The sequence below is a fragment of the Nestor notabilis genome, unplaced genomic scaffold, assembly GCF_000696875.1.
Source record: "Nestor notabilis isolate BGI_N333 unplaced genomic scaffold, ASM69687v1 scaffold324, whole genome shotgun sequence".
NCBI lineage: Eukaryota > Metazoa > Chordata > Aves > Psittaciformes > Psittacidae > Nestor > Nestor notabilis.
Genome location: NW_009926627.1, coordinates 1 through 15,120, shown reverse-complemented (window position 1 = coordinate 15,120; position 15,120 = coordinate 1). Strand labels below are relative to the sequence as shown.

Here is a 15,120-nt window from a genome sequence, read left to right as displayed (position 1 = left end):
ACTGCATACACAACATCTCTCATCTAAGTTGAATGGTATCTTAAATCAGCATTGATTTACCTTGCTGTGGACATAATCAAGAGAAAAGGTGACACTTTCACTCCGACTGATGATGATCTTACAACAAAGAGGTAAACTAAATGATGCCAAGTGCTAATGTCCTTCAAAAGATTCCTACTATTCCTTTTGCAAAACGAGGACAAAAAGAGTTCCCACACAGTTCACTACAAATTACAGAGCCTCTTATCTTACCACAAAGATTGACCTGCTGCTTCCTTATAAATCCATGGACAAGAAGGCAGCACCAGGAAAAATGTGTGGACAAAGGTTGCTTTGCTACCAAAGTAAAGCTGAAGGGGGCATTTGGCCCAGGTATCTGTTGCATGAACTTACAGTGAGAAGGCACGAACTACCTGCAATGCTTCTGAGAAGGCTAACAATTATATTGGTAAATTATTAAGTTGTGCTTAGAATTAATGACTGGAGGGATATTTGTAGGTTTGATTACCAGAAAAGTATAAAGGGTGAATGGGAAGTGTTACTTCCTCTTTCACCTTCTATCAAAGGATGGTCCTTTCTCACTCATCCTGCTAAGAAGCTGCCTTTTGCATTAAATTTTTTAACAAAAGCAGCATTTAAAATGTATGAAATTTTAGGGAGGAGGGGAATTGAGAAGAAAAATCTTTCTTCTGATCTGTACTGAATTTTTATGTTAAAACAGACCATAGAATTTCATCACATTGTTCTAGCTTCAAACCCAAGCTTTCTGGCTGGCTAAAGCACCAGGTGCTTCCTGGGAAAGCACCGGGGCATTATGTGAGGACTTTGTGCAACGGAGAGTCTACTACATCCCTTGATAAGCTGTTCCTGTTTAATTGTATCATTAGAAAACTGCACCTTATTTCTAGTCTGAACAGATCTAGCTTCAGTTTTCAGCCCTGCGAATCCCCTTAATCTAGCTAACAAAGAACCATCTAACTGTCAGATACCTTCGCCCTGTCTAAGTACTTACAGACTTAGCAGGTAGCCTCTACTGTCTGTTGATAAACTAAATAGATTGAGCTTCTTAAATCTTCCATTCTAAAGCTGATTATCCAGTCCTCAAATTAACGTAGATTTCTTCTGAACTCCTTACTGTTTTTCCAACACCTGATGTGCACATCAGAACCAGGATACAGTATTTCAGTAAAAATGCACAAAAAATAGTACTATTACCCTCTCTCCTACTCTCCCAGTCATGCACTTTCAGCCTTCTTCAAGACTGCTTTGCACAGGGAGTAATAATTTAATCAATTCTATAAGGTAATTCTTCCATCCCTACTTACATTCTAGATAGAAGTTCTTCCTAACACAACACATTCAGAATGGACCGTGACCAAATTTAGTTCCATTTGTTATAAAGAAAAACACATGTACCTTTGAAACCCTAACTGCACCAACTTGTGTATGATGGAATGTACGAATTCAGTGCCTGCATTTTACAAGAGAAAAACTGCAGAGAAAAAGATTAAGTTACAATCACGTAATAGTCACCCAATTTAAAGATACCTCTTTAAACTGATATTTCATTCAATAAACTCATCACTCAGCCTATTTTGCACTACTGTGTTCTGACATTCACCTGTATAGTCACCTCCTGAGGTACTGGGTGGCAACAGCAGATTTGATTTTCAGCAAATCCAGTGGGCACAGTAGAAGACCGCTTCAGGGCAGAAGCAGTGTTCTACCAGACAAAAGGCAGAGCTGCAGGCTAGTCATGGAGGATTTGCTGATGTTATAAATCTACCCATGTAGTGAAAATTAATTGCCAGTTATAATCTTCAGTTATTACTGTATCACCAGCTAGTTTCCCTTCCTATCTTGGATGAAAAAAAGAAGCCAAGTAAAATCATGAAGTATCTAGGATGAATATTTCCACAAACAGAAAACAGTCTACCAAGAAAAACTTATCAAAATAGAGATTATAAAATCATATCCTATCATATCTGGTAAAGTATAGATGGTCCTCTGGCAGAGCAGGTGCAGGAAAGATGATAATACTAGTGATGTCTGCACAGGAAAGGAGTAAGCAATATAGCCTTTGAAGCAGTAACACCAAATTCTACTTTTAAGTAATTTTAAAATGATAGAAAAGCAGCATACTAGTATTTGTGGTGACTTGGTAAAATATAGTGAAGTATTGAGGCTTTTTGCTATAATAAGAACTGGCCTATTCTTATAAGCTTGGTTTGGGTAACTGTTCTTTGACAGACACCCCAACAATGTATTTCAAAACATGGTGGTCTTTGATCACTGCTTAATTTTAATGAGCAAAATTTGGTGTCAACGGGAGCATCACCTTTTGGAAACCAGCAAACAGAGCACTAGTCAGTAAAGTCTGCCATGACCTCTCACAGGAAAAGGTGGATTCTCTTTGTAATCTAGAAATAAGGTATTGTTCCTTTCCTTTCAGAATCATTATGAAGCAACATATTTCAGTGAGGACTGGATTACACCCTATCAGTACACAGCTTTCAGCATTTTTTCATTTGATTCCAGTGCAAGTAGGATTAGGCTTTCAGCAGCACCCATACTTGTATTCAAAGATGCCCCTGCCCCCTTTCAGTAACGAAGTCATTTCTGCATATAGCTGGTACACCACTTTGGGCCTTTTTCCAGTGAAAGGTTATCTGTAAACATTATCAGTAGTCATCATGTGTATACTCAGGATTTCTTCCCCTTTGCCCCTCCAAACCCTTCCTCTGGATATACACACTGTCCCGATTACTACTCAAAGCAGCTTTAATACATGATTATGAACACAGGGAAAGTCTCTTGCACCACTTCAATGTATTAAAATGAGCAAGTTTTTAAAAGCACTTGTCCTGTGTATTGCTTTCATAGCACCCTATGCTTGCACATAGTACATCAGAAATCTGCCACGAAAAGCCCACATTCAAGGGATTCTCTGAAATAAATTACAACTTCAGAGGAATCAACAGACTCACTCTAAAGTTGAAAGTTTGTAACAAAAGTCAAACCTGCTTAGAATGTTGCATGTCATCCTCTGATCCTGTCCTATATAAACAAATGGGCATAAAATAACTAATACAGAAGAGGAGGAGTATGAAAGAATGACAAATGTTGTTGCATACACAATGTATTAGTTTCTCTTCACTTTTTGCCTAGTATTAAAACTTGGGCAACATTCAAGAGAACGGATAAGGTTGAAGCCTAATAAAAAAGGGTATGTCGAAGTATTTGGAAAACAGAGGGCATGTTTAGAGAACAGAGTTAAGGAAGATTAAGATTTATCTTGCAATATTTATGTTATTTTTGCAGTCTGGCAATTACAATTAGCTTCACTTTCCAGCTCTGAGACAGCAAGATAATATTAACAAAACAGGGAGAGTTTATTTTCACAAATAAACTGCTCTCACTAGAAATCTGTTCTGTACACTACTTTGCTGTGCTCTACACTATCAGCTTTGATGCCTCATTCCTCCACTAATTATTCTCTACCTCCTTCAAATTCCTCCTTTAAATAGCTGCCTGCATGAAATTTTTCAACATTCATAGACTGATTTTTGCCTTCAGACAAGCTGATGGCTTTGTCTGAAGTGCATTGTAAGTTCTCTGAAATATAGACCATATCTTAGTAGCTTTTTAATGCTAGCACTATTAAACATGTTAAATCATTTGAAGATGTATGTTATACATCTCTTCAGAACTTTTACAAATATATACTTAATAACAAAACAAAAACCATCGCATTCAGGATAAACTCTTACCTTCCAGGAAAGCAATAAAGGTTTACAATAGCTTTAATTTGCCAAAGAGCTTGGAAAACAGTCAGAATAGTGACAGGTATCTTGAAAAGCCACAAAATAAAACTTGTAGCATTCCCTCCTTCAGTGATGCAGCCAAGAATAGTATTTTCTGATAAACAAGTAACCCAAAATTTTATCTATAAAGCTGCATTACCTCTTTCAAAATCTACATACCTACAAGGCTTGGTGACATTCATACCCAGTGCTGCAAGTTAGGAGAGTAGCTGCAGAAAACTTACACCAAGCACAGAATGTACAAAGACTCTATTAAAAGCACTATAGACACAGCTCACCATAATTTCAAGAGCTGAAATACTTTTCTCCCATTTCTCCTTATATCTTTCCACTGCCACACATTCAGTTTCCTAGTACACTTGCCCAAGGTTCTCCAAGTCTTCTAAAAAGCCAAAAATAAAACAAAAGCATGAATACAGATTAGAACAAAACTTTACGATCGTGCACAAAAATCCCTGAAAGATCCTGAAGAGAAAAATCTGAAGCCTTTTTTTTCTTCTCAGTGACTGCGAGACATTGTGTATAAGCTGTTGGGATGACTTAATGTTGATAATATACAAGGACAGGCAGAAAGTTGCTCGGGAAAAGAAGGGAAGGTAATGGATAAAACCTTCCATGTCAAAGGATCAGCTCAATCCTGTGCGTGAGCAAAAATCTCTTCCCGACAGCATTCTCCTCTTCCCATCTCTTTCCTCACACAGTTGTTTAGATCTACTAAAGACACGTGAAAACCCGAGATTAGCTTCTTAAACACTGAGAAGCCTGCATCACGAATGACAGCCATTCCATTTAGCACCTCAAAAATCATTGTCCTGCCTTCTCAGGAGAAAAAAAACACAAAAATGCTGTATCATAAAGCATGCCTGCCTTTAGCATACAGACCACAACAAGCTTGCTTTGCCCTACAAGACAAGCAAAAGCCATACAACCACATATACGGCAACACTGTGCCCAAGCTCTGATGGTACACCCTGCGCAGTATGGCATTAGCTGGGACCCAGTCCGTGATCATGGAATCCTCCGGCCTTGTCTCAGCTCCGGAAGCAGGAAGCATAAGTCAGTATCAGTACATGACAGATCACATAGATGTATCACCTACTTATGATGCACTGCAAGGAATAGAACTACCGAGCTAGAAACCAGCAAGCAAACTACTTCCATGTCCATTGTGTGATGTAATAGATACAATCAGTCACCAAAACATGGAAGCATTCTGCTGCCACAGCCATGGCCTACACACTCTTCACTTGGAGAAAAGGCAGTATTCACTGGATTTCTCCAAAATGCTGTTTTTCTTCAAGGTTTTAAGCCTTCTCAGAGGCACGTTAGGGATTCAAGCATGGGGTTGTCAGAGAGCACAAAATGCCAGCAGTCTTCTCTCCAGTCGTCTCCAAAAGAATCTTCCATCTGAGAACCTGACTCAAAGGCTGACCTGACATATATTGAATAGCACCAATTTACTCTCTCGGTACTGCTCTTTATTCCCACCCCATTATTTCTGATACTCAGGACTCCACCCTCTTTCACACTGACACAGTATTTTTTGCCCTTTTTGTTTCTAGCCTTAATGGTTTTTGCATTTCCTTCCCACAACTAGGCCCAACTCCTGCAATCCTGAACCCATGCTCATCTTAAATATCCATTTCCTTCACTTTATTTTTGCCTGTCCTAGAATTTGCAGTGGAAAAGGAAAACAGACTGGAAATGAGGTTATCGCACGTTTTCTCTCTCTTTCTCCTACTGCTTACTAAGCTGTGCCATTCCTCCAGTTGAGCTGAACCCACACCTGCAATTTCAGCCTTTTTTCCTCCTACTATTGACTCACTCCTCAAACCTCTCCTCTTGTATCCATTTCTTTCTCTACAATAGAATGCAAATATTTATTCCAAGAGAAAGCCAGAAAACATAATAATCATTTCACATTCTTCCTTCCCACTCTCCTTCTCTTCCTTACAGCTCTCCCTTCTTCCTCGTACCATAGATACGAAACTGTCTCACTCTCCACTTGCCTCACTCACATAGCCTTTCTCCTCTTGCTCTGACAGAACAGCAGGACAGTCTTTCCTACGTTTGGAAACCTACTTCTGACCCCTTGCTTCTCTAATTCCACTACATCTCTTTCTATCCTTCTTTCACCACTAAGCTCATTATGAAATGTTTGATAACAAATTACACTTTTAACTTGTCTCTAAGTTCAGCCTGAATTCCCTTCAGCTGTCCCTTGCACTACACTGCAAGTACTTTTACTAAAATGTCTAAAAACTTTTAGGATTGCCACATCTTTGACTAAGTCAGTCAAATATTTTCATCACCCATAACCCTTGTGCGTTCCTCATAAAAATTAAATACATTTCTCCTTTTAAAGCATCCATTCTCCTTTTCTTACTTTGATAACTCTACCCTCTCCTGCTTCCCTTCTTCCCTGTACCAAACCCTTTACAGGTTCCTGGGAGGTTCCTTCTTCCTCCTTTGCCTTCTAGCAGCTCCATTAAGCTACATCTTTTGCACTTTCCCTTATGATTGGGAAATTCATCCACAAACTCTGCTCCTAAGGAGACAGGTCTCAAATAGAGTAGATTTATGTCTAAACAAAAAAATCTCAGTCTATCTTTCTGACACCTCTTGTCACTGAGTAGCTGTCAGATTCAGCTCAATACAGCTAGAACAGAACTTAGATCTCACCTCTCCCACCCTCTCTTCTCCACCCCCTCTCTTGATAACTGCGGACAGCATTATCATCCTGCGCATCATTCAGATATGAAATACTATGTCATCTTTGACAATGACTTCTCTTTTGATCCGTTCATTCAGGCTACATCTATACCTAAATCATTCTTCCTGTCTTGCATCCTTAGGACAAAGTCTTCTCTAAACATTCTCAGGGCTACAGGGCTTCCTGGGCCTTCACCTCATATTAGTTACTAAATTTTTCTTCTTTTTTGACTTGACAAATGTTCTCCTGCTGGCTCATGCTGTTTCAGAAGTTCTTTCTTCTATATCATCATACTGATCTACCATTATTCTCTCTGCAATCATCAATCCTCCATTCCAGCTTTAATCACTAGGAATGACTCGTCTTTGCTTTCCAGACTCCTCTGGCATACCCAGCATACTCTGTCCACATCCTACTTGCTATCACACCATTTGCTCACATTTCTAGTTGGCTCACGATGTCAGTATCCACTTACTAAGCTTTTAACAACCAATCTGTATTTTCACTCAGGCCAGTTTCCACACTTGGGTAAGGATATCTTCCAAGCTCTTGCAAAACTACTTCACTGCCTTCTGAACACCACCTTAAAGTTTTTTCCTTGCCAGTTCTAAGAAAGCTGCTCTAGTTTAGGCTAAAGTCTACCACCTATCATGTTGAGCAACTAAGTGCTTTTGTTTGTCAATATTAAAAGTCCTGCTCTGTCATATGTTAAAAAGTTAGTTCTCTGCAGCACAACGATTTCACAACACACGCACACACCCTTCCTGCACACAGTAGCATCTACTCTCTGATGGGGCTGCTAGGCATTCAGATCATGCAAATAACAACACTGCCTCCCTAATCATGGTAGTAACAGACAAATTACTTATATTCATCCGGATCATTGTCCTCTGACTGTCTCCATTATCAGCCCCAAACAAACAAGGTTTTGGCTCTCTCAGTGGCTGTTTTGGTGGCATGGGTCCAACAAACTTTTCAGATTTAAATCATCAGAAGCGTCCTGTCTCAATGAGACATGACTAAGAGCAGCTTAAAAAATAACTGCATATGCCAACTACCACCTGATAATCTATTTAATCTGGTCAAAACCAAGTGGCCAACCTAAAGGCCACCTGAGGACAGGATACCTGTCAGAGACTCAAAGATGAACACACATGATGATTTACACTTGTGCAAACCTCTGCTTCCATTCTGATCATTTCAGCTCAGAGCAATGACAAGCTGAAGTCACCTTATTCTGCCACTGGAGAAAACCAATCCCATCCTGTTTTGTCTTGCTAGAGAAGACACTTTTGATCCAACAAGTCTGTCAACAACCATTACTTATAGGATGTTAGCAGTGTTCAATCCAAATATAACTTCCAATTCCCAGTCTGGGCCTGCCCCTATGTTTAGCCCCCTAAAGCAGAAACAGGAAGGGAAAGAATGACTGGTCAGAAAATATCAAACACTCTATATTAGAATAAAAACAAACGAAATTAAGAACACAGAATCAAACCCCACAGCTCATGCCCTTTGTCAGTCACTCATACGTTTTGATGTTACTTCATCAGCCACCCTTCTGCCTCTTCTGCTGAACACCTGCTCCAAGGGAACGGAAAGGGAAACAAAAGGAAGCCCAAACCCCCTGTGTACTGCACACCACACTGTCATAACACAACTGCTTCCGTTTCACAGATGATTCAGAAGGGGCCTGAAGATTAGTGAAACTACACTAGATGTATATTGGTACCAGCAGTTGTGCAGAACCTACAGCTTTTGTCTTCAACTTCTCTGCTACCTCTGGCTGATGCTCTTTCTGATCTGGGAAAACTCCGCTTCTTTTTTTGCCTAACACCACACATTTTATAAATACATGCACACAAAAACCAAGAAGCAGGAAGACCAAATAATTCTAAATTCTAATTGCTGTCAAGAATACAGATAAATAGGGCTGTATTATTAATATAACTTAGTAAAATATGAAAGGAAATTCGCTGAATAACAAACACATTTCCAAAGTAAGGGAGACATCTCTATTTCTACTGAGTACAAGACCAAGAGCAGTCAGAAAGCCCAGCACTACAATAAAAAATTGGATCATTTCACCCACATAGCAACTATCTTTCTCATCCAGCAAGAGACCCATCTTGCTATAGACTTGCTAAGAGACCTCTGTCAAACACTCTGACTGACAAGAGCATTTACCACAGGTTTTTTGGCATATAAATTACCTAAAGACACCAGCTTCCCTGGGCATCCGGCACCATTAACTCCTGAATGAGCTTTTTCAAGGACAAGCTGAAGAACTTCTGCACCAAGCTCCTAGTTCTTGGAAATCTTTCTTGCTAGTTATTCCAAAACCACTCTTGATTACACATGGTCATGGCACTCACGTAACTTCATGGTGGAGTTAACTCTTTAAGAAATACTCATATCTACATACTATTTTTACTGAAAGTGATCCTTATTAGTAATGCACGCAGGGCTATAAATCTAAACTTTCAGTGGGACTACCAGAAACTCACACTTTCTGCCTACAGGACTCCTGTGATCTGCAACTTAAAAAAAAAGTGTGATTTGAAACATGTTTTCCATTGATTCCATCTCATACACATCAGCCTTGGTTAAATGGCTAAAAATTTTGCTCCAAAGGTAAAACAGAACCTGATAATGTCCTAATTTTTATTAACTAGAACAAAATGCCTATTTCAAGGAAATTACTGTTTCACAGTGAAAACAGTTCAATGCTTGTGTAGTCTTTTTTGAAACATGGAAACTACTATTTCATCTATAAACTATTAACCACATATAGAGGCAAATCAACAAGAACACACATGTGTTTTTATATCTCAATCAAAATCAGATAAAAAGAAGTTATTTCACTTTCTGTGGTGACCACGGGGCTTGGGGTACACTCTAGTAAACATGTCATTTCCTTCTGTCTCAAGTCCAGTTACAAACTGCAACAAGTAGAAGCAATGACAGAGACGGATCCTTAGTGACAGTGCTGTCAGCTGACAGAAAATCACCAGTGATCAAAAGAGGCACCTTAAATTACAGATCTTACCTCTTCAGAATAACCACTGCACAAATACTAGGAGAAATGTTACCTGAACTCCAGCAAGACATGTGCCATCTAACAAACCCAGAATCTTTGAAGAAATAATTTCTAGAATAACAGGTTTAAATACATATTTGAAACTACCAAAATCCTGATTTAAAACACAGAATGTCTGATCAGAGAGCCTTACGATGACTCCACTCTTTTTATCCAGTGTGTAGGCTGATGAACTAAAGGACAGGTTTCAGAAAATAACTATGTAACTATGAGGATAAACTACAATTCTGACTAAATTTCTGGGCACTATCATACATAATGTTTCATTCTTCCTCTGTCACCATTTCTTGAGACACATTAAATGAGGTGACAGCCACAACCAGGAGCCACACCACCCCCCCACAGAAGCTGTCCATGGGAAAAAAAATAAAACTATGGGAGTCAAATACCATATACTGAACTGATCAGGCATTTCAACATCAGAATCCAATCCCACTGTCATTTCTCATCCTAAAAAAAAACCCATGTGGACCTTCGCTCACTATTCTTATTCCCAGCATAAAGATAAGAATGGTAAGAAAAAGTTTCTCTACCTAACAGCCACAGTTTTTTGTACCCTGATAATTCTCAGTCCTTTCACTCACCAAGCTCCACCTGAATATTACATCTGTGTAAGAACCAGTATCTCTGGAAGACCTTACTAGCTTACAGAGAAGAGAAAGAAAACTATACAACATTCACCTCTCTCTTTTACCCACTGAAAAACCAAAGTCAAAACCAACCCCAAATCACCAGCCAACGTGGTCTACATTCCAAAACCTCACTTCTTTCTTTTGGAGTATGTGTTTAAAACTTTATGATAATTTTCTTTCCCTCTCAGCCCTTTCCAACATTCCCTATCACCACAAAAAGGTGGAAATGAAGGCAGCTAAATAAAAACCAGAATGTTTTATCCTTAAGTTTTTCGTTAGTATGTTTTTAAAGGAGACAAACAGCACCATCAGCAAACCACCAGTAAACAAAAAAATAAATAAGAATTAAAAAAAAGGATCAACTTCAATTCCTATGCTTACATTAACCAGCTGGTTTTGCCTTCTCTTCTTTCACAATCTCCTCATAAATAATCTTAGTTCTCTTCCTCTGGCTTCGCATAAGTAGAATGTTGTAAGCTACATCCTTTTTTTTTTTTTCCTCATAAAGTGCTCCCCACCATCGCCCAACCTCCTTAACTTCTTATTTTTCCATGAATAATGATAAAATCAAGATATTTTTTGGAAGATTAAAAAAAGAGTAATTCTGAAAGAAAAACTAATCAGTATCCCTTTAATTCTGTTCTGATGTTGCCAATGGATTTACCAAAAAGCTTTCCATCTGATAGTTATGTGGAAAGTCAAAATAGGAAAAATATATTGTAAACTACTATCCAGTTTGCTCGTGTAATCGTCAAGTAAAATGGTCAAGTTTGGGGCTGCACAACAATAGAAAAAAGTCTAATTTTAACACAATATCAGATAAACAGAATAGATAATCTAAGACAAAACACACACATCATCAGATTGAAACCTCAATAATACAAACCCACTGAACTGAGAAACTGAAGTTGACTATGACACCAAGTACCCAGATATAGATCTAAATCCCATATGTTGTATTTAACCCTGCTGTAGTCCATGAAGATACAGAGGATATCTTTTACTCCTTTACAGCCCATGTCTACCTAGGAACACTCGCAGCACTTAATGCTTGCACATTTACTAAACTGATTACTAAAAGGTCCTGTACGTAAAGCCAAAAAGACCACATTCTTCTATTATTTTCTTGAATATTGTACAGAGTATAACATATGCCTCCAAAATTAATCTAAACTCAGTTACAGGTTATGACTGATAATACAAGATCACTGTATCTCTCAGGCATACGGTTACTGTGACTTTACAGGACACGAGTTGTCAAATAAATACAGACTCCTTTTACAATGCATGCTATCTACAAGAAAATCTTCCTTCTTCAGACACACCATTCAACTTTTAAAATTCAATCTAAATCCCAAACGCTGCTCCAATTCTGATAACCCCTCTTTTAGCTAAGCCAGTTGGTTGGTAGTGATTTGTCAGATAAGTTACACAATGCTGTTTCTGTTTCCTGATTAGATAAGCAGATAAGTGTGTTGGGTTTGGGTTTTTTTTTTTCCTAGCACAAACATTTCTGCATAAAATTTTTCATTTTCTGTGAACACCTACAACTTCGTAATCCCCTCTCCACAAACCTGCAAGCCAGTAAAAGTCCACCATGGACATACTGTGTTTGCTAAAGGAATACATAAACCAAGTATTAGCAAGCAAAAAGCAATTCCATCTCAAAACTGAACAAATGTTCAGGAAATTTCTCTCCACTGTGCTGCCTACATATACACTGCAGAATAAAGGAAAGCAGTGAGCAATATTTCTACGTTCTTACTTCTGCTCAGACGATGGGGCACAGGGGGCACATGGCCTCGGTACACCTTTTGCATTATAGAAAGGATGAGAATTGCCAGACCTCAACCCCTTTGTCCAGGGATGTGCTAAGTATCAACCCCTTTGGCAGGGTTCCTCTCCACCACCACTGGGGAATGCTGCCTCCCAGGCCCCCACCTGGATAAGATGGAAAAAGAGCAGCCCACCACTCTAAACACCTACAGTACACAACCAGAAAGGAGGCAGTGACATGGGGATGAAGCTAGCTGGAAACATTTTTTGACGTTCTGACATAATTTTTTTCCTACAAATCCAAAGTGAAACACCGTGTCACAGTCCGGAGGAGACCACGGTTTTCCTACCCTTTTCCCCACTGTGTTCTCCACACACAGTTTCACTAGTCTAAAAAGGCTCCCTGCTTAACTGCTTACAAGGGAATAGCCACATGAATCTGGTCATTCAACCAAAGTTGACAAAATATGACAAATATTACAAGAAGTAAAAGCAGTGAGATCAGATTTTACACTATCCCTATCAAACAGGACAGTAATTTTTGATATGAGAAGTCCTGTGTGTCCCTCCATCACACACACACCCCCAAATCTAAGACACCTCTTACAATCTCCTGGCACCACAAATGCCGTATGAAGGCCTACTCAAATAGGTAAGACTGCAAAGAAAAATGAACTGGGTTTGGTATTGAGACCTACCATGACCGCAACCCTTGTCTATGAACAAAGCAGACAAAAGAAGTCACCATGTCACACAACAGATGTGTGCAAGACCAGAACAAGTGCCCCAGCATTTCTGCAAGCTCACAAGCAATGTTTTCTGCAGACCAATCTAACCCTGCAAATTCTTGCCACCTTTACTACTAAGGATAGTGAGGCTCCAGGAAGATTTACAGTGAGTGTTCAGAGACACGGATGGGTGTGGTGAAAACACCTGTATTAACACACTGCTGAAGTGAATACAGGAGAAATATTTCAACACATACTAATTTATTCAAACTTCGTGAAAGTTCTTTCTAAGTGATCCAAAAGAAGTTGCTACTTGGAAGTAATAAAATCCCTAAAGCTTTTTATTTTCTAAATATAACAGTCAGTTTTGTTTCTTTAAACTGCATTACTGTGCAAATTCTATAAACGCTAGTAAGTGCTTCACACCTCTCACTATCACAATGTCAGCAATGACATTACACTTTGGTTGGAAATAATTTTTCTGGATACTGAGTTTAAACAGAGCTCCTTTGATGAAGTCTATAACCTCCCCAAAACCAAACAACGACAAAGCAGAGCTGATAATCTACACTGAATCGTTCTAGGAAACAATTTGCATATTATGTATGACTAAGGAGTAGGGACGCATTTCAATCTCTATGTCTCAAGTAAGCTTATAGTAACAATTTGTGTCTAAGGACTTCTAGGCTGAAAACATTTTATCTCAACAAATTAAGGCCCTTATGAAGGCCAAGCTCCAGGAGGAAGACTTTTTGTTTGATTGCTTTTGAATCAAACATACGCTTAACGTTATTGGTAGACGCACAAACTGTTTGAGCCTGGAACTTTTTAGCTATATTACGTGAAAATCCAATCTGCCTCTACCTTGCTTTTGGGTCGGCAAAATAGAGATGTTCAGGCATGCAAGAATCAAGACAGGAACACAACCAAGCTTGGCATCTCTATAAAGGTCTTTTGAAAGGGAGAATTTACGGTATTTTAAATAATTTTATTTAATGTGTACTCCATGCAATTCTATAGTTTATCACACAACTCTGTATTATTAATTCATTCTTTTTTCAAGAGCTTGTTTACAAAACATAAGATTCCTTTAAGCTGTCAAGATGCTCAAAATTGAACACACATGTAATGACAACTATAGCCTAACGAGAAACTTAGCATCGTTTCAGAATATATATGACGACATTACAGGTAATAGCGGGATTTCTCTCAGCATCAGTAAGTCACACTGAAGTTTTACTATGATGGGATCATTCATTACAAACTGACTTCACAAGAAGTATTTCTCATGACAGAAAGGTTGTATACGTATACTGCTTTCTTAATGGAAGAGAAACAGAAAGCTACATGAAAACGTTTCCCAAACCATTTCACTAGTTGCATGAGGTGTTACCTCAGCATGATGTTAACGGCGCACGTCACACAATGTGTAAATTTGTTTTGCCCACGCTCCCCATTCAAGTCTCTCTTCTCACAACTGACAGAACTGTGTCAGGCATGACATATTAGCAAATACCATTAGCCTGGAAATTTGCCTGTTCATACTTACAGTACCAGAAAACCTTATGACCAGAAAACCAAATGACCAGCATTTGGTTTTGCATTATAAAGCTTAGCCTAACATAAGATAATACTAGATGCTGGCTGCTCAGTTGACTTGAAGTCACACTCAGCCGTGAGAATGAAAGAATAAAATGAGACTTGAGCTAAAGTGGATGAACCCAAAGATGGTAACTGTTTCTATCTGCGAGTGAAAATGTTTTTCACTACAGTCGCTAATAATATAACGTTTAAAGTTGATGCACAGGTTTATATGGTTATCTCCACACAGAAGCAAGCGAAACGTTGCACCAAAGGACAGGGTCCTCGAAAAAAATCCAACATGGCCACTGAGGCGTAGTGGTCTTTTGACTTAAAACTGCCTTATCGTTTACCACATCTCTCACCCGCACGCATACACCTGTTATACTTCAAAAGAAGTTGACACGGTGACAGTCACCTGCGTGTATCCAGCCCTGAAAAACTCTTCATGGCAGAGATACCCATATGCTATTAGACTACCCTGTCAAGGCCAAACCACAGTCATCCACAGCCACCAAGAGACAGACAGGTAGAGAGGTGTGCCAGCACTATCCACTTACCTTCTTTATTAAGCCTCATAACCTCCCTGCTTTTTCCACCCTCCTTTCCAGTCTCTTCTAGATCTACACCTGCAGAAGAGAAGCAGAGTCAGGAAGCGCCGAGGGCCCAGAGGTGTGCATTTATTGTTTGGCGGGGGGAGGAGGAGAGGTGAGGAGGTGAGCAGTGTTTCTATTTGCAACAGCAAAAGCACAATGGTCGGAGCATC

General features: G+C 39.2%; 1 protein-coding gene across 2 annotated transcripts in view; it reads right to left on the bottom strand.

Moving 5' to 3' along the window:
• The window catches only part of ATXN7L1 (ataxin 7-like 1), a 112,301-nt gene extending 97,324 nt beyond the window's left edge, over window positions 1–14,977 (bottom strand). For both annotated transcript variants that reach the window (XM_010013607.1, XM_010013608.1), the window contains exon 1: window positions 14,915–14,977. In XM_010013607.1, coding sequence (XP_010011909.1) covers window positions 14,915–14,933 — 19 coding nt within the window. In that variant the 5' untranslated portion in view covers window positions 14,934–14,977. The remainder of the gene's footprint in view (window positions 1–14,914) is intronic.
• Between the last annotated feature and the right edge of the window lie 143 nt (window positions 14,978–15,120).